The 19572-nt window shown below is 36.0% G+C and overlaps 6 protein-coding genes and 1 long non-coding RNA gene across 13 annotated transcripts; 3 read left to right on the forward strand and 4 right to left on the reverse strand.

The window, feature by feature from the left end:
- LOC104745403 lies at positions 255–957 on the forward strand. Its single transcript, XM_010466633.2, has 2 exons — positions 255–596; positions 878–957. The coding sequence occupies exons 1-2, from the start codon at positions 308–310 to the stop codon at positions 901–903; spliced, it is 315 nt and encodes a 104-aa protein (XP_010464935.1). The 5' UTR covers positions 255–307; the 3' UTR covers positions 904–957.
- On the forward strand, positions 1141–3460 carry LOC104745401 (universal stress protein YxiE). 5 transcript variants are annotated; one of them, XM_010466625.2, is made up of 5 exons: positions 1147–1320; positions 2213–2399; positions 2713–2819; positions 2907–3025; positions 3133–3447. In XM_010466625.2, the coding sequence occupies exons 1-5, from the start codon at positions 1207–1209 to the stop codon at positions 3224–3226; spliced, it is 621 nt and encodes a 206-aa protein (XP_010464927.1). In that variant the 5' UTR covers positions 1147–1206; the 3' UTR covers positions 3227–3447. The 5 variants fall into 5 exon arrangements, with proteins under 5 accessions (XP_019092824.1, XP_010464929.1, XP_010464927.1 ...); XM_010466629.2 differs by having other exon boundaries at positions 2719–2819; XM_010466628.2 differs by having other exon boundaries at positions 1148–1320; positions 2716–2819.
- On the reverse strand, positions 4294–4733 carry LOC109129256. Its single transcript, XR_002035485.1, has 2 exons — positions 4629–4733; positions 4294–4541 (listed from the first exon to the last, which is right to left on the reverse strand). It is a non-coding gene; the product is annotated as an uncharacterized LOC109129256 (long non-coding RNA).
- Positions 5297–6064, forward strand: LOC109129064. Its single transcript, XM_019236641.1, has one exon. The coding sequence runs from the start codon at positions 5297–5299 to the stop codon at positions 6062–6064; it is 768 nt and encodes a 255-aa protein (XP_019092186.1).
- LOC104745404 (40S ribosomal protein S5-2) lies at positions 7645–13108 on the reverse strand. 3 transcript variants are annotated; one of them, XM_010466636.2, is made up of 5 exons: positions 9164–9288; positions 8984–9078; positions 8283–8554; positions 7961–8164; positions 7645–7871 (listed from the first exon to the last, which is right to left on the reverse strand). In XM_010466636.2, exons 2-5 carry the CDS (start codon positions 9074–9076, stop codon positions 7817–7819), a joined length of 624 nt encoding a protein of 207 aa, XP_010464938.1. In that variant the 5' UTR covers positions 9077–9078; positions 9164–9288; the 3' UTR covers positions 7645–7816. The 3 variants fall into 3 exon arrangements, with proteins under 3 accessions (XP_010464938.1, XP_010464937.1, XP_019092871.1); XM_010466635.2 differs by lacking the exons at positions 7961–8164; positions 8283–8554; positions 8984–9078; positions 9164–9288 and adding exons at positions 11869–12072; positions 12191–12462; positions 12832–12926; positions 13013–13108 and having other exon boundaries at positions 7659–7871; XM_019237326.1 differs by lacking the exons at positions 7645–7871; positions 7961–8164; positions 8283–8554; positions 8984–9078; positions 9164–9288 and adding exons at positions 9590–9809; positions 11869–12072; positions 12191–12462; positions 12832–12926; positions 13013–13108.
- On the reverse strand, positions 13479–16193 carry LOC104745405 (homogentisate solanesyltransferase, chloroplastic). Its single transcript, XM_010466637.2, has 10 exons — positions 15906–16193; positions 15518–15639; positions 15281–15427; positions 14885–15110; positions 14714–14787; positions 14457–14549; positions 14115–14232; positions 13975–14037; positions 13778–13810; positions 13479–13685 (listed from the first exon to the last, which is right to left on the reverse strand). Exons 1-10 carry the CDS (start codon positions 16113–16115, stop codon positions 13611–13613), a joined length of 1161 nt encoding a protein of 386 aa, XP_010464939.1. The 5' UTR covers positions 16116–16193; the 3' UTR covers positions 13479–13610.
- LOC104745406 lies at positions 16382–18880 on the reverse strand. Its single transcript, XM_010466638.1, has 3 exons — positions 18664–18880; positions 17417–18353; positions 16382–17324 (listed from the first exon to the last, which is right to left on the reverse strand). Exons 2-3 carry the CDS (start codon positions 18326–18328, stop codon positions 16557–16559), a joined length of 1680 nt encoding a protein of 559 aa, XP_010464940.1. The 5' UTR covers positions 18329–18353; positions 18664–18880; the 3' UTR covers positions 16382–16556.

Genomic DNA, 19572 nt, shown 5'->3' on the forward strand with positions numbered 1-19572 from the left:
GCCACGATGAAAGCAAAACCATTAGCAAACAAACAACAGACCACTAAAAACATATAGCGCACACAACTTTTTTTTGTTTTGTTGATTTGATCAACATGAAACTTCCTTTTAATAATTTATAATAATAAAGTAAATATTATGTATATCCTATTGCACGTTACAATCTTCTCAGCCATGCATGCCACGTGTCCAGTATACTTTGAGACGTATCATCCTCAACATGCAATATAAAAAGGACTACAAACGAAACAGAGTTTGATCACAATCATTCACTTATAATTAAAAACTATTAAACGAATCAAGATCAATGGCCGAAGATCAAACAGCTACGACAATGAAAACATCGGCGGTGGAGAAGCAGCCAGAGGCTGAAGGTGCACCGAGTGTGGCTAGAACGAAGAGGATGATGGTTGCCATCGATGAGAGCGACTCGAGCTTCTACGCTCTCCAATGGGTCATTGACCATTTCTCTAACCTCTTAATGACAACTGGCACTGAGGCGGCTGAGTCGGAGGGTGGAATGCTCACGGTGGTTCATGTGCAGTCCCCTTTCCATCACTTTGCTGCCTTTCCGGCTGGACCGGGCGGCGCCACAGGTCTGGTCCTAATTTGATCTCTCTCATCTTATAGAATTTTAATTAATATCTTAAATATGATCATATTAGAGATTTTATGGTTTTCAAATAGTAAGAGCCAATATAACGGTCGGATTATATATATAATCTTGTTTACGATTACTATTAGATAAGTTCTAGTGCGTATTAAAGCAAAAAATAAAATTAACCCTCGAAAAACAGAACGGTGTAGTATGTCATCATTCGAACAAATTTGATTTTTGTATAAGAATGTTATTGTGGATAACCTTTTTTTGCTATAGAAATTGTGGATAACCTGGTTTTGTGAACGCACGTAGCAGCAGTGTACGCATCTTCGACTATGATTGAGTCAGTCAAAAAAGCACAACAAGAGACCTCTGCTGCTCTTCTCTCTCGTGCTCTCCAAATTTGCCGAGCCAAACAGGTCCTAAACACATTTCACTATATACTAGCTAACTAAATCTTCTTATTATGATACGTAATTTATAAANTGTCCAGTATACTTTGAGACGTATCATCCTCAACATGCAATATAAAAAGGACTACAAACGAAACAGAGTTTGATCACAATCATTCACTTATAATCAAACTTGTAAACGAATCAAGATCAATGGCCGAAGATCAAACAGCTACGACAATGAAAACATCGGCGGTGGAGAAGCAGCCAGAGACGATGCCAGAGGCTGAAGGTGCACCGAGTGTGGCTAGGACGAAGAGGATGATGGTTGCCATCGATGAGAGCGACTCGAGCTTCTACGCTCTCCAATGGGTCATTGACCATTTCTCTAACCTCTTAATGACAACTGGCACTGAGGCGGCTGAGTCGGAGGGTGGAATGCTCACGGTGGTTCATGTGCAGTCCCCTTTCCATCACTTTGCTGCCTTTCCGGCTGGACCGGGCGGCGCCACAGGTCTGCTCCTATATAATTTGATCTCTCTCATCTTATAGAATTTTAATTAATATCTTAAATATGATCATATTAGAGATTTTATGGTTTTCAATAGTAAGAGCCAATATAACGGTCGGATTATATATATATATATATATATATATATATATATAATCTTGTTTACGATTACTATTTTAAGTTATAGTGCGTATTAGAGCGAAAAATAAAATTAACCCTCGAAAAACAGAACGTTGTAGTATGTCATCATTCGAACAAATTTGATTTTTGTATAAGAATGTTATTGTGGATAACCTGGTTTTGTGAACGCACGTAGCAGCAGTGTACGCATCTTCGACGATGATTGAGTCAGTGAAAAAAGCACAACAAGAGACCTCTGCTGCTCTTCTCTCTCGTGCTCTCCAAATTTGCCGAGCCAAACAGGTCCTAACCACATTTCACTATATACTAGCTAACTAAATCTTCTTATTATGATACGTAATTTATAAATGTTGTCTGATGGATGTGCAGATACGTACCGAAACCCTAGTGCTTGAAGGCGAAGCCAAGGAGATGATTTGCGAGGCAGTGGAGAAGATGCACGTTGATCTTCTTATTGTGGGTAGTCGTGGCCTTGGCAAGATCAAAAGGTATTGTATTTATTATTTACATTCTTATATATCATATTGAATTAACCAAACTCACCAAAACGTATGACCGCNGATGATGGTTGCCATCGATGAGAGCGACTCGAGCTTCTACGCTCTCCAATGGGTCATTGACCATTTCTCTAACCTCTTAATGACAACTGGCACTGAGGCGGCTGAGTCGGAGGGTGGAATGCTCACGGTGGTTCATGTGCAGTCCCCTTTCCATCACTTTGCTGCCTTTCCGGCTGGACCGGGCGGCGCCACAGGTCTGCTCCTATATAATTTGATCTCTCTCATCTTATAGAATTTTAATTAATATCTTAAATATGATCATATTAGAGATTTTATGGTTTTCAATAGTAAGAGCCAATATAACGGTCGGATTATATATATATATATATATATATATATATATATAATCTTGTTTACGATTACTATTTTAAGTTATAGTGCGTATTAGAGCGAAAAATAAAATTAACCCTCGAAAAACAGAACGTTGTAGTATGTCATCATTCGAACAAATTTGATTTTTGTATAAGAATGTTATTGTGGATAACCTGGTTTTGTGAACGCACGTAGCAGCAGTGTACGCATCTTCGACTATGATTGAGTCAGTGAAAAAAGCACAACAAGAGACCTCTGCTGCTCTTCTCTCTCGTGCTCTCCAAATTTGCCGAGCCAAACAGGTCCTAACCACATTTCACTATATACTAGCTAACTAAATCTTCTTATTATGATACGTAATTTATAAATGTTGTCTGATGGATGTGCAGATACGTACCGAAACCCTAGTGCTTGAAGGCGAAGCCAAGGAGATGATTTGCGAGGCAGTGGAGAAGATGCACGTTGATCTTCTTATTGTGGGTAGTCGTGGCCTTGGCAAGATCAAAAGGTATTGTATTTATTTACATTCTTAATCTTATATATCATATTGAATTAACCAAACTCACCAAAACGTATGACCGCTTTTCAATTTGTTTGCTTTGTGCGTTTCGGAAGAGCGTTTATTGGGAGCGTTAGCGATTACTGCGCTCATCACGCCAACTGTCCCATCCTTATTGTCAAGCCACCCAAGGAGCTCCTCACTAAGTAACGTGGATCTACTTATATGTTTGGGTTATTATTATAAGTTCCTTTTGATATATAATGAGTGTGTAGTAATTACGAAAAGAAAAAAAGAAAAAGAAAAAAAAAAAAGAGTGTATGTACGTAAGTGTTGTGTTTGATTTGGATAATTAGTGACATATTAAGAAATGAAAGTGTACTCTGAAAAGTAATATCAATGAAAATATGGGTCAAATATAAAAGAAAAAATATTTGTCAGCTACTTTGAGGTATATGTCAATATATAGTTACATATATAAATAATATAAATATCTTCTTAACTATGTCAATTATTATCATCATATAAAGATATTCATAAACAAATACTCTCTCTCTTTGTAACAAAGAGTGTCATTTTGATACATTTCACATAAATTAAGAAAAGTTTGAATTATACATATTTGTCCCTATTTAATAAGTGATTAATGATCTAAATTCAATGAAAATAGCTTTGGGTTTAGAGATAAAAAAGAGAATTTCGCATTAAAACACTCATTGGAAATGTAAAATGACATTCTTTGTTAAACAAAAATTTTTCTCCAAAATGACATTCTTTGTCAAACGGAGGGAGTATAAGTTATGTGTAAAACACTATAAACATTCAATTCTGGTGGTTGATTCGCTGGAATCTGGCATTGATTAATGTTGACCGATATTGACCAGTTTTAATCGGCGTTGACCAGTGTTGACCGGCGTTGATCAGATTTTTTTTCTTTTCTCCTAAAAATAATATTTTTTTTTCTATTTTCATGTATTTTTGATAATAAATAAAAAGATTAATAATTTGTAACAACAAAATATTATACAACAAAAAGTTATACAACAAAAAAATACAAGACAATTATATTGTTGAATGTTTACAATGATTGATAGTTAGAAGCATTTTGTTCTTCTTGTTTTGATTTCTTGTAAATCAAATCCCCTCTTGGGAACGAATAATAGGTATTAACGATCGAGATTAAATTTACAGAAGTATAAAAAAATATGAGAAAAGAGATTAGGACAATCCGACCAAAACGATCCAATTGGTAGTCTTTAAGGTGGTCAGTAAAGATAAGTTTAAAAACTGACAATAAACTGATGCAAAATAGCTTAAAGCATCACAAATTTATCTATTCAAAGTAGTTCAGACGAAATAAACTTCACAACACAGAAGAGCAAACATCTGAGATACATATTTCAATCTAAATGAAAATAAAACATTGAACTCATTGATAAGATTGTAACTCTCAGGGCAAAAGGAATATCCTTAACGATTGGCCTTTGCAACTCTTTCAATCTCATCCTTCTTCTTGATGGCATAGCTGCAAGACACACCAGTTTTATCATTAGCTGCGCTGTACTTATATAATATGTTAACAAAATAACGAAGTCATTTAGAGTTTATTTACCTGTTGGAAGAGCCCTTGGCTGCGTTGATCAATTCATAAGCAAGGCACTCAACAATATCTTGATGTTTCTGAAAGCAGCTTCACGAGCACCGGTGGTAATCAACAGCTTGTCACCTAACAACACCAGCAGATCCAATTCGGGTAGCTTTTCCATTCTTTAAATTTATTATTTAGATGAAAAAAATTAACAAAAAAAAGAAAGGAAAAAGAGTATCTCTTCTAATGAAAATTTTGCCTTTCTTGGTTAGATTTGAATTCCTAGTAATTATCTGCTAAAATCCACTAAATACATGCTAAATTTTATTGCTTTGTTGTGGTAAATGTTGGTAAAAGAGGATTTCACCAAGAAATTTAAAAGTATGCTGATGAAATGTTGATGTTGTTGAAACTCGAGGACGAAGTAGTCAAAATAGTCGATGTTAAAAGAGTATGTTAAAACTGGTTTGGCGACTTCTGTCAGCAAAGGACTCGCTGTGGACTGCGTGGGTGACACGCTATCTTCTACAGTGTGGTTCTCTATGGGCTGTGCGAGATGATGCCACAGGTGGCTCATAGATTTGGAAAAAATGCTAAAATATCGAGATTTAGCGGCACTGTTTCATCGTGTGGAGGTAAAAAATGGTTTAACCACCTCTTTTTGGTTTGATAACTGGTCCTCCTTGGGTAGAATGCGAATACTGAATGGAGATAGAGGATACATTGCTATGGGAATCCCGGAAAACAGTATTGTGGCTGAAGTTTTTGCTATGTCTCGGCATCAAAGACATAGAGATGCTCGGCTCCAATCTGTTGAGGAGGAAATATCAAAATATCGGATAGCACAAGTACCTGCAGAATATGACATCGCTCTGTGGAAAGATAAAGATGGTGTTTATCGGGAAAAGTTCTCTACTAAAGCTACGTGGAACCATATCCATGTCGTTCGTCCCACAATGGAGAACCATAAAGTGATCTGGTTTCGACATGCTACTCCCAAATACGCTTTTATCACCTGGCTCGTGGCAAAAAATAGAATCGCAACAGGAGAAAGGATGCAACGCTGGAATCAACCGGTTAATACAGGTTGTATCTTTTGCACTCACCCTCTGGAGACAAGAGAACATTTGTTCTTCCAGTGCCCTTTCTCAGCGCAGGTCTGGGAGGTATTAGTACAGAAGCTGCTCTCTGACAAGTTCACAAACCACTGGCAAGACATCATGTATCTATTAGCAGGGAGCATACTGGACAAGACAAAGAGATTAATTGTGGGATATGCTTTTCAAAGTACGATCCACTCTATCTGGAGAGAGAGGAACGACCGACGGCATGGAGAAAAACCTTCCCTAGCTGAGACGATTGTCAAATTCATAGACAAGACTGTCCGTAATCGACTAAGTACAATCAAGGAGGATGGAGGATCAAATATTCAAGTCTGGTTTGAAGCAAGATTCTATTGAAGCAAGATTCTATTAACTTGTAATCTCTTTCTTTCTAAAAGGTTTTAAAACAATATATATCAAAGCTTTGTAAACAGTTTATTTTTCTTTTGAATATAATTTAACATTAGATTAAAAAAAAAAAGAGCATTGGATGAGCAATATGGGATCAATAAACAGGTAGATTTGGTTTTCGGGTGTTGGCTCTTACCGGATAAGTCTTGATGCAGCATCCACCGTTCATATTTGAGAAAGGCAGGAATGATTTCATGCTCATATTAGTGTGCAACATTGACCATAATGTAAGAGACCATTTCTATTATGCAGTAATAGTAAGTAAGAACATATAAAAGCATAACCTAACTACCTAAAATGTGTTTTGGGCAGGTGAGGCTAAAGACAGGGGAATGAAAAAATGATAAAGAAAGACATGATGATGCAGCTGACAACATATTTATGATTTTCAAGGTCTGGCATTAGCAAGTTGTCATAATTAAGTACAGTTATCAGTAGTGAGATTGTAATTCAAACATAACTATTCCAAGTTGTCCAATGAATAAATCACGCATCCATGAACTACTAACTAATATCGATTACTTTTATTTTGACGTAGTTAGCATAGAAGCTTTTCCTTTTGGAAAAATTAGTATTAGCTTTTTAAGTTATGATAACATCATCGTTTCAATTTTCTCCTTTTTTTTTTGCTTCTTCTTTATAATTTATACTTTTGTTGGTATCAAAACCTTAACTTTAAACTAATTCGAAAATTGAAAATTTTGTACACCAATGATTCAAGTGTTAAGTTTTTTTAAAAAAAACTTGAAATAAAATGTTTAATTATAGGATACAGTTCATAACTGTAATTTATATTTTCAAATGACCTGTGTAAATTTTTAATTTTACTTAATGCTATTGAGAAAAGAAAAAAAAAACACATTTGCTCCATCAAATTTCTTTTTATAGTTATGTTTGACCTGGGTAAAAATGCATCATGGGTCTGCTATTGCTTGCTTTAGGCCACATAAGATATAATTAACTGAAAGGCCACAAATACAAAATAATCTGTTTGATCTGATTGTTCAGTAGTCTTTTGTTATGCCTAATATCTCAGGTTCGAGTTAAAATTTAGTACTTCTTAGTTCTTACCACTAAAAACATATCGCACACAATTTTAAGTGGTCTGTTGTTTGTTTGGTAATGGTTTTGCTTTCATCGTGACCATTTCTTGTGGTATTTATTTATGTACATTCTTATAAATAAACGTAAGAGTGTAATGTTTGATTTGGATAATTAGTGACATATTAAGAAATGAAAGTGTACTCTGAAAAGTAATGTCAATGAAATATGGGTCGAATATAAAGCGAATTCTCGTCGTTTTGTTGCTTATCAGCAACTAATATTGTATCCAAATCATATTGTTGAATGTTTACAATAGAAGCATCTAGTTTTGATTTCTTGTAAATCAAATCCCCTCTTTGGAACGAATAAAAGGTATTAACGATCGAGATTGAATATACAAAGATTTGGACAATCCGACCAAAACCGATCCAATTGGTAGCTTAAGGCAGCCAGTAAGATAAGTTCAAAAACTGACAATAAACTGATACGAAATAGCTTAAAGCGTCAAAAATTTATCTATTCAAAGTAGTTCAGACGATATAAACTTCATAACACAAAAGAGCAGAACATCTGAGACACATATTTCAATCTAAATGAAAATAAAACATTGAACTCATCGATAAGATTGTAATCATCAGGGCAAAAGGAAAATCTTTAACGATTGGCCTTTGCAACTCTTTCAATCTCATCCTTCTTCTTGATGGCATAGCTGCAAGACACAACAGTTTTATCATTAGCTTCCCTATACTTAAATTATTTATGAGAGCAAAATAACGAAGTCATTTGGAGTGTATTTACCTGTTGGAAGAGCCCTTGGCTGCGTTGATCAATTCATCAGCAAGGCACTCAGCAATAGTCTTGATGTTCCTGAAAGCAGCTTCACGAGCACCGGTGGTAATCAAGAAGATAGCCTGGTTAACACGTCTTAGAGGAGAGATATCAACAGCTTGTCTCCTAACAACACCAGCAGATCCAATTCTGGTAGCATCTTCACGTGGACCACTGGAACAAACAACAATCAAAAACACTAATAATAAAAACGAAATGTTCATAGTAGCAATGATATATTCCAGGGTAAAACATGCTGGCTGCTTTGCTAATTCTCAAGCTTAGCAAATACCTGTTGACGATGGCGTCAATGATGACCTGAATCGGGTTCATGTCAGACAAGAGGTGGATAATCTCCATGGCGTGCTTGACGATCCTAACTGCCATCAACTTCTTACCATTGTTCCTTCCGTGCATCATAAGAGAGTTAGTGAGCCTCTCAATAATGGGGCATTGAGCCTTCCTGAATCTCTTCACAGAGTATCTTCCAGCGGTGTGGGGAACAAAGGTTGCATGTTTAGCTGCCTCAACTCCAATGTAGTCAACAAGACTGATGTCTGCGACCTACAAGATTAGAAAACAAACCGCTACTTACAATCAATAAGAACCATACCTCATGAAATCAAAATAGTGACTAATCAGTGAAAGCGAATCTCATTTCCCCATCAAAACAAGAGCACAAGGTTAAACCAGTAATGCAAAAATATGAATCTAATAAGAAACGCAGGTAGTATCACGATAGTATCACGAATTGAATCTCATTTCCCCCAATCAAAAAACACCAAAACAAGAGCACAATGTTAAAACCAGCAATGCAAAGATATGAGTATCACAACCAAAGAGAAGGATGCATCAAAGGGGCTAGAAATGATTTCAACCAAATCTAATACAGTAAGCTAAGATTGCAAATGATTGAATCCCTCTGAAGCTAAGAGAATCAATGAGAAAGGGTTCCATAAACAAAATTTTAAGAGAATGAGCTGAAGAAATTACCTGAACGTCGTCATAGGTCCAGCGGTTGAAAAGCTTGACCTCGTTGGTGAGCTGTTGCTGCATCTCAGCGTCAATTTCTGCTACGGCGGCCATGGCTGCAAGATGAAACAAAGTAATGAGCTAACTCCACAAATACGAAAGCAGAGTGCCGAGAGAGAGAATTTGGAGAAATAAGATCACCTGATATAGTGTAGCGTCGCGCGAATGAGAGAGAGAGAGAGAGACGACGGCAGAGAAAACTAAAAAGCTTTAAGAGGACGAACGAAAAACCCTAATATCACTCTTTTTTATATACTTTGGATAAATTAGTGACATATTAAGAAATGAAAGTGTACTCTGAAAAGTAATGTCAATGAAAATATGGGTTGAAATTAAAGCATCTTGTTCCAAATCATATTGTTGAATGTTTAAAATGATTGATAGGTAGAAGCATTTTGTTCTTCTTGTTTTGATTTCTTGTAAATCAAATCCCCTCTTGGGAACGAATAATAGGTATTAACGATCGAGATTGAATTTACAGAAGTATACAAAAATATGAGAAAAGAGATTAGGACAATCCGACCAAAACGATCCAATTGGTAGTCTTTAAGGTGGTCAGTAAAGATAAGTTTAAAAACTGACAATAAACTGATGCAAAATAGCTTAAAGCATCACAAATTTATCTATTCAAAGTAGTTCAGACGAAATAAACTTCACAACACAAAAGAGCAAACATCTGAGACACATATTTCAATCTAAATGAAAATAAAACATTGATAAGATTGTAACTCTCAGGGCAAAAGGAATATCAACTCTTTCAATCTCATCCTTCTTCTTGATGGCATAGCTGCAAGACACACCAGTTTTATCATTAGCTGCGCTGTACTTATATAATATGTTAACAAAATAACGAAGTCATTTAGAGTTTATTTACCTGTTGGAAGAGCCCAATTGGCTGAGTTGATCACCGGTGGTAATCAACAGCTTGTCTCCTAACAACACCAGCAGATCCAATTCGGGTAGCTTTTCTATCATTTAAATTTATTATTTAGATGAAAAAATTTAACAAAAAAAAAATCAAAAAAAGTAGCCCCTTTTAATGAAAACTTTGCCTTTCTTGGTTAAATTTGAATTGCTAGTAATTATCTGCTAAAATCCACCAAATACTTGCTAAATTTTATTGCTTTGTTGTGGTAAATGTTGGTAAAAGAGGATTTCACCAAGAAATGTAAAAGTACGCTAATGAAATGTTGTTGTTCTTTTAGGTTGAAACTCGAGGACGAAGTAGTAAAAATAGTTGATGTTAAAAGAGCACTGGATGAGCAATATGGGGGCGATAAACAGGTAGATCTGGTTTTCGGGTGTTGGCTCTTACCGGATAAGTCTTGAATGTTATCTGACTCTCTTTGGTTAAACAATACATAACTGAACATTTGGAATCACTACCATGCCTTGATTGAAGCTAATATTGCCCGAGTCGAGTCTTATGGTGGTTGGGACAGCCTCTACTTTGTTAATCCGGGCTTATATTATGCTTCTATCGAGGTCTGTTCCTTTCTCTATTAGTTAATCAGTGACTTTTAATTAATCATTTTCATTTCTTTCATCTGATAACTGATAAAATGTACTTTATTTTCTTCTTATTATGCAATAATAGTAAATAATAACATGTAAAAACAGACTATTAACTAATATCAAAACAGACTATTCTGATAACGTCCTATGAATAAATCACGCATCCATGAACTACTAACTAATATCGATTACTTTTATTTTGACGTCGTTGGCATAGAAGCTTCTTCCTTTCCGAAAAATTAGTATTAGCTTTTTAAGTTATGATAACATCATAGTTTTAATTTTCTCCTTTTTGTTTGCTTCTTCTTTATAATTTATACTTTTGTTGGTATCAAAACCTTAACTTTAAACTAATTCGAAAATTGAAAATTTTGTACACCAATGATTCAAGTGTCAAGTTTTTTTAAAAAAAACTTGAAATAAAATGTTTAATTGTAGGATACAGTTCATAACTGTAAATTATATTTTCAAAACCTAAATAACTTTTATTTTGTTCTCTTTACAAATTACTAATGTAATCTACATATAACATAATCTTGAAAATATAAATTATGATTGACAATGAGATGATTTGCGAGGTGGTGGAGCAGATGCATGCACTTTGATCTTCTTATTGTGGGTAGTCGTGGCTTGGCAAGATCAAAAGTGTTGTATTTATTTACATTCTTATAAATAAACGTAAGTGTGTGTACGTAAGTGTTGTGTTTGATTTAGATAATTAGTGGCATATTAAAGAATTGAAAGTGTACTCTGAATGTTTACAATGATTACATCTTGTCCTTCTAATTTTTTTTTTTGCTAAGCACATCTTGTCCTTCTAATTTTGATTTGGACAATCCGACCAAAACCGATCCATTTGGTGGTTTAAGGCAGTCAGTAAGATAAGTTCAAAAACTGACAATAAACTGATGCGAAATAGCTTATAGCATCAAAAATTTATCTATTCAAAGTAGTTCAGACGAAATAAACTTCATAACACAAAAGAGCAAAACATCTGAGACACATTTCAATCTAAATGAAAATAAAACATTGAACTCATCGATAAGACTGTAATCATCAANGCATGTTTAGCTGCCTGAACTCCAATGTAGTCAACAAGACTGATGTCTGTGACCTACAAGATTAGAAAACAAACCGTTACTTACAATCAATAAGATTCATATCTCATGAAAAATAAAAAAATAGTGACTAATCTCTAGCATTACAAGTACAAACCAAATATTAGTGAAAGCTAAATTNTAGCTGCAAGACACAACAGTTTTATCATTAGCTTCGCTTTACTTAAATTGTATATGAGAGCAAAATAACGAAGTCATTGGGAGTGTATGTACCTGTTGGAAGAGCCCTTGGCTGCGTTGATCAATTCATCAGCAAGGCACTCAGCAATAGTCTTGATGTTCCTGAAAGCAGCTTCACGAGCACCGGTGGTAATCAAGAAGATAGCCTGGTTAACACGTCTTAGAGGAGAGATATCAACAGCTTGTCTCCTAACAACACCAGCAGATCCAATTCTGGTAGCATCTTCACGTGGACCACTGGAACAAACAACAATCAAAAACACTAATAATAAAAACGAAATGTTCATAGTAGCAATGATATATTCCAGGGTAAAACATGCTGGCTGCTTTGCTAATTCTCAAGCTTAGCAAATACCTGTTGACGATGGCGTCAATGATGACCTGAATCGGGTTCTGGTCTTGCAAGAGGTGGATAATCTCCATGGCGTGCTTGACGATCCTAACTGCCATCAACTTCTTACCATTGTTCCTTCCGTGCATCATAAGAGAGTTAGTGAGCCTCTCAACAATGGGGCATTGAGCCTTCCTGAATCTCTTCACAGAGTATCTTCCAGCTGTGTGGGGGACAAAGGTTGCATGTTTAGCTGCCTGAACTCCAATGTAGTCAACAAGACTGATGTCTGTGACCTACAAGATTAGAAAACAAACCGTTACTTACAATCAATAAGATTCATATCTCATGAAAAATAAAAAAATAGTGACTAATCTCTAGCATTACAAGTACAAACCAAATATTAGTGAAAGCTAAATTGGTCCTGCAGCTATGCTACAGAACTCGACGAATTGAATCTCATTTCCCCAATCAAAAACAGCAATGCAAAGATATGAGTATCACAACAAAAGAGAAGGATGCAATAAAGGGGCTAGAAATGATTTCAACCAAATCTAATACAGTAAGCTAAGATTGCAAATGATTGAATCCTTCGGATGAAACAGAATCAATGAGAAAGGGTTCCATAAACAAAATTTCAAGAGAATGAAAGCTGAAGAAATTACCTGAACGTCGTCATAGGTCCAGCGGTTGAAAAGCTTGACCTCGTTGGTGAGCTGTTGCTGCATCTCAGCGTCAATTTCTGCTACGGCGGCCATGGCTGCAAGATGAAACAGAGTAATGAGCCAAACCTCACGAATACGAAAGCAGAGTACCGAGAGAGAGAATTTGGAGAAATAAGATCACCTGATATAGTGTAGCGTCGCGCGAATGAGAGAGAGAGAGGGAGAGACGACGGCAGAGAAAACTAAAAAGCTTTAAAAGGACGAACGAAAACCCTAATATCACTCTTTTTTATATATTTTGGAAGTTAGGGTTTTGGGCTGTTCAAATGGGCTTCACATTTGTTTGTCCAATAAAGAACCGGTTTAACGGTTTATTTTTGGTTAGCGGGTTTTCTCGTGGACTTACATAGCATAATTATTAATATGATCTGAATCTGATTAGTGAAAAATTCGAATCTTTTTATGGTTTAAGGAATGAATTTTGTGATAATCATGAAAACCGATTATATACAATGGACATATATCGATATTACTGTGTACATGAATTTATGGATTATATTCACATTAATGGATCAGTTTTTGAATTCAGAATTGAATTTTGTTTTATTCTTTTACGGTTTAATCTTAGTCAAGGATGATCATCAAACTAAAAAGAAGCTGGTGTTTTGCATTGGTAACAACAATATTATTGCAAGTTATCAAAATTCCAAAAAGACATATCCTTGGTGATTGATGTACATGGACAAAGAAGAAAGGAAGAAAAGATATACAAAAGAGAACTAGAGGAAGGGGAATAACAGATACTCTGCATAGAAGAGATTCCATATAAACCGATAATATTCTGAGATAGCTTCCTGCAACAACCAAAAGTTTCTACACTCCATTAGATATACACGCCAATGATCATCGGTGATTAGAAGTTTTAAGTTTGTACAAGTATTTTTACCTTAGTGTAGTTAGCTTTTTCTAGTACCCATGTCTACAAACAAATCAACAACAGTGATATTAGAGATTGGATGAATTTGGTATGTGTCAAAATGCAGAAAATAAAAGCATATAGTTATGACGTTTCTGGGCACTATCTCAGGCTGACAATACTATGTGAAGAGAAATAGCCAATAGGATGTATCTTTGGATGCTTACCTGGAAAATTAAGCCTGAAGCCAAGATCATGTGTGCAGGGATCATCAGGCTACTTCTGAAAACCTGTTGATTGTTAAAGAATATGAGGAATCAACTTGGACTTAGATTGTTAAAGAATATGAGGAAGGAGGTGTGTTTACCTGAGGCATGTAGACAGCTAGTGATATGGCAGAAACATAGTTAACTAGCAGAAGTCCAGAACCGAGGAATGCAATATTTCTCACTCCAAGTTTTGTTGCCAGGGTTGATATTTGGAACCTATTCAAAATTAATCAAAGGAACAAGCATGATTAACTAAACATGCTTGAACAAACACATAAAGACGTTCGTCAACCAAGTTTGTTCAGTGGTCATAACGTATATATATCAAACGGAGCTGGTTAATCCAGGACAAACTATTAATTGCGTTTTGAAGACACCAGGATTATAAAATGGATCAAGCCAAAGAGCGGTGAGAAACTGGTATGTGTGCAATTACTTACTTGCGATCTCCTTCAACATCAGGAAGATCTTTTGTAATAGCAATGACCAGCGCAAACAGTGTCACAAAAGATGTGATGAAAGCCACAGGTGCACTGCAAATACCGAATAAGTTGAGAGTAATATATTGTCAGCTCCATTGCACTCACGATGAAATCAAAGAACAACATCGCATATTTTAAAACTCTATCCATACAATCATGCAAAGTTCTCATTATTTCGACCTGTTTATCAAAGTATCGTGCATTTGACTACTAACCTCCATTGAAACGGAAGTCCAAGAGCAGCTCTTGTAGCATGGTAAACACCAAAATTTAGAAGGAATCCTCGCACCTGATAAGGAAACATCGATACAGTATTTATGTTATTAAAAAATTCACATATGGTGATAGTTGAATTATTAGATTGAGTAGCATAACACAGCCTTTACCGTTGCAATAATAAGAAATGCTGCAATAGGGAATCTTTTCATTCTCAATGGTGGAACAGAATAGATGGTTCCCAGAAAAAGGCCAAGACAGTACAGGGATGTAATAAATGGCCCAAAGTTAAATCCGACGACTAAAAGCCCTGCTATCGCAAAAAATACCACCAACAACCAGGCAGACTGCACTGATAGATCTCCTGCTGCTATTGGCAAGTATGGTTTGTTCACTCTGCAAAAAGATAAATTCAAATTCAAACTGACTCAGAAGTAGTGGTCATATGCATGTTACTCATAAGAAGTAACACATTGCACACGAGATGCTTCTACAACTATAATAGTGATGCTACATTAAATTCTCATAGTGACCAATGTACATCCGTATTTAATGGTACCACATACTTGTCGATTCCAATGTCGTAGATCTGATTGATGCCGACTATATACCCATTACCACATATAAGAGCAAGAAGACCTGAAAGTGCCTTAAGTACAAGACTCCATTTGATCAGATGAGTGTTCTCTATCAAAGCTCTTGCCACCAAGGCACTGCCATAAAAAAAAATTACAGTCAAGCTAAATGAAAGCAAAAGAATACGAAGTCCCTTCATAAATCAAATACGCAACAAAAATACTAACGTGGATCCTAAAGCTGTTCCGCGGATCGTATGAGGCCTAAGAAATCTCCAGCAAGCATTTTGGAACCGGGAAATTCTATCCAGCACTGGATCAGACCCAGCAGCACCAACCTCAGAGCATGCCTGATAGTATCTACTTTTGTGAGTGACATTGCAAAACGCACAAACATAAAATTTACAGATTCTACCACAAACATTCACCATTTCCAATCCTAGTATTCCTTCCAACTTTGTCTGATTTAACTGAATACGGGAGCTAGTGCCACAATTAGTCGAGCTTATTAAACCACCAGTTCCAGATAAAGTATACCAAGATTTGATCTTTACCATCTTGACTAAAAGTCAAAGCAACGGCAAATAATGAAAGAGAAGATGGAATGAGGTCATACCCGGATCGAGATTTTTCTATAATTAGTTGAAACAAATTTGGACCGCATTCTCGAAGATGATAAGCTTGTGAAGCGAACATCTTGAGGGAGGCTTATGAACTTCCCAGCTAAATGCATTGAAGGGCGATGGTGATTAGAAGAAGCTGCTGAGAAACGAGGCGCCAGAGACGAGAACCGGACACGCGGTGATTGCGAGATCGAGAGTTCCATTGATGATGCCACCACTTCCACTAGCCAAGCCACACAAAACAAAACAACTCTCTCTTCTTTACTCTGCTACTTTCATTTGTACGACGAAATTTGTTTTTTGACTTGTGTGTTTGTGTTGTGTCCAATCCTTTTTCCGGTTCGGATAGACCGGAACGGTTTGCTAATAAATTGGTTCGTTTGGGTTAGAAAGATCTCGATTTCGGTTCAAAAAGGTTAAATCAGAATTTGGCCATATCAGTAGGACTATGAGACACAGTCATTATCAATTGATGAAGTACCACAAAAACAAACAAATCAATTGATTAAGTTATACAAAACTGGATTACAATTGATGACTCTAATATTTTTCAGACAGGTAAAAACAAACAATCTCGGTTAAAAGAAAAGAAAACAAACACACAATGTTAGCTTCAAGAGTTGAGTCTGTCTCAACAAAAGATGTTAAGACATATTGGGTACAGTTTCAGCTTGTGCTGTCGAAAAACCTTGAGAACTCTTTAACAGTGCTTCAGCTTCATCAGAAGCACTAGCCTTTGACTTCATTGTCTCTTTATCCTCCTTATTGTCCATGACTATTCTCGATGGAGCTTCGGTATCAGTTTCAGTTGATTTCTTTGTCTCTCTATGATCTTCATTACTCATCGCATTGACTTCAACTTCAAAACCTCTGGTTGTTTCAATTGTTCTCGAGTCTTTTGTCTCTGCACTCTCCTCCTCCTCTCTAACTTCATCCATGACTACAACTTCTGGAGCTTTGGTTTCAGTTCTCTCTGATAAATCATCTGCAGAGTTGTTATCTCCTTCTTTGATGAACTCACCAATTTCTAAAAGCTTCTGCGCTTTTAGTTCTCCTTCTTCATTAACATTCTCTGCTATCTCAGCTTCTGAAACTTTATTTGCAGCTTCTGAAACTTTATTTGCAGCTATTTCCACCATTGCATCATCTACTTCTTTTGAAACTACTACATCTTCCGGAGCTTCCCTTGCGGTTTGCTCCAGTAAACCAGCTTTCAAGTTACTCATCTCCGGTTTTTCTTTAGTCTCAGCTTCTTCTAAATCTTTCTTTTCTGTACTTTCAGGTTTATCAGACTCCGAGTCAGTAACAATCTTCTTTGGTTTGATATCTAAAGGCCCCAGCTTTGCATCAAGTTCCTTGACCAGATTCGTTAGTGATCTTGCATTCCTGGCTTCAGACAGCCGAGTAGACAACTGCAACATACCACAAAAGTTTCAAACTAGAGTCATATTTTAAGCTCAAGAAAGATTGAAACGGAGAAAAATGTGTATGCTGGATATGTCACCTGCTGTATCTGTTCAGCTCGGGGTTTGAGATCATCAGGAGATGCTTCCTTGTAGATGCTCCGGAGAATGTACATCAAATGAGAGCTTACATTATCCAAATGATGTTGTTGGAGCTCACATTGATGTACATCAGAGAGACAACCAACAGAATGAAATGGACAGTTCACAAGTTTCATAGGACATACGGTTATACAATGCCTATCCATTTCACGTCTCATTATACTCTCCGAGCAGTTCTGCTCACACTGAATGATCTTGAACGGGCAAACAGAATCATGATTCTCCATCTGATTCGCGCAGAAGACGGCAGTACAACCCTCGTTCTCACAGTTCATTGTTCTATACCCACAACTCAAGGCGTGCTTGGCGAGTTCTCCTTGTGTTTGGAACTTCATCTCACAATGAGAAGTGTTTTTAAAATCAACGTTTCTAAGCAAAGTCTGAGCAATGCCTTCTCTATGATCCGTCAACCAGAACCCACTTATCTCCATCTCTTGCGCGAAATCATCGATGTTGTCTTCTCTCCTCTCGCTAAGCATCCAACCAGAAACACGGCTGAAGAGGTTACGCTTAGAAGTGGCGAAATCATCGATGAAGTCAGATATAATGTCAAAAGGATCATGAGAAGCTTCAATCTCCGAACCACCTTGAAGAACAATGTGTTCAGCCACGAAGCTTTCGCTTCTACTAGTCATGTAATCGATCATCTCTTTTCGGATGTCAGCAGCGACAGAACCTGGACTCTTGAAGATATCACCGGTAGTGTTGTCGACACAAGCGGTGGCTAATCCAGGGAGAAAAACCTGAGCAATCTTGTGAACTACTTCTGTATCGTAAAGATCACAGTGAAACGAAGGTCCTCCTTCTTTCTGATCTTCGATACTCTCAAGATCCGTCACAGGAGGATCCATAGTTGTAGATATTATTAGAAAATGTCTGCAGACAAAACAAAACACAAAACGAAGAACCAAGCATCGCTAGATCAGATCAAAAATGCAACGCATTGAATGAATTAAGACACAAAACTCCATAAACAAACACCCTTAATAAAAAAAAATCTCTACTTTTTAATGGAATTCAGACGAAACAACTCTTAATTCCGATCAAAACTACCATCAAGACATAAATTTAAGGATTTTAAACAAAAGTTTCAAAATTGAGTCAGATGACAAGCAAAAAATTCAACTGTTGGATTGGATTGGATTGATAAAAGGAATGGAAGATAACAGAAAAAAACAAACATTACCTTAGAAAGAAGTCGTGGTGTCCTAAACAGACAGGAATGGAATCGGAGCAGGGAACTAACAAACGCCTGTAGGGAGATCGAACGGCGAGATCGATCAAGAGAAGAGAGAGATGGGAAGAGGCAACCTCCTCTGGTTTTGGCGCAATAAACGGAGTCTCTTTTTCTTTTTACCACAACTTTTTGGTCGCCTCTTCTTCGATTTAACTCTTTCCTTTTTTTTTTTTAACCTTTTCTCTTACAATTTTTTTTTTTTTTTTTTTGCAATTAGTACAATGATTTTTTTACTGAAGTGCATCAGATTTTTTACAAGAACCTAAAATTACCCTCCTTTTCATCTCGAGCCAAAAAAAACAATTCTAGAGAAAAATTGAAATACCTTTCTTTTTCTTATCTAATTTACCAACTCAATGAAAATCTATATTAATATTTTTAAGTACGTTTTGGTTTATGCTCTTTAAGTTTTACTTATTTAATTTTTCTTTTACAACATTAACCCCTAAAACAATTCCATAAATAACATTGCAAAGACACTCAAATACTAAATTTTCTTAAATTGACCAACATTTGTTACATTTATTGCTATAAAATCTTAACAACATCTATACATTCTGATTTTTCTAAAAACAACTCTTCCCAATAAAGTTTTAATCCATTAAATCTCCAAAATTATTTTTATGGATGCTAGAATCTCTCAAATTTAAATGATATACAACATATTTTCCATAACAAAAGTTTACAATCTCCATAATTATATTAACATTAATAAATTTCCTAAACCGAAAATCCAATTATAAAATGTCACATTAAATATGTTGAAAACCCCCATATAATTTGGTTTATTTTCTATTTGTTGAGGAATTACCAAAAAAATAAAATTCTATTAATTATCATAAACTATATATATTGACA

The sequence above is a fragment of the Camelina sativa genome, chromosome 15, assembly GCF_000633955.1.
Source record: "Camelina sativa cultivar DH55 chromosome 15, Cs, whole genome shotgun sequence".
In the NCBI taxonomy this organism is placed as follows: Eukaryota; Viridiplantae; Streptophyta; class Magnoliopsida; order Brassicales; family Brassicaceae; genus Camelina; species Camelina sativa.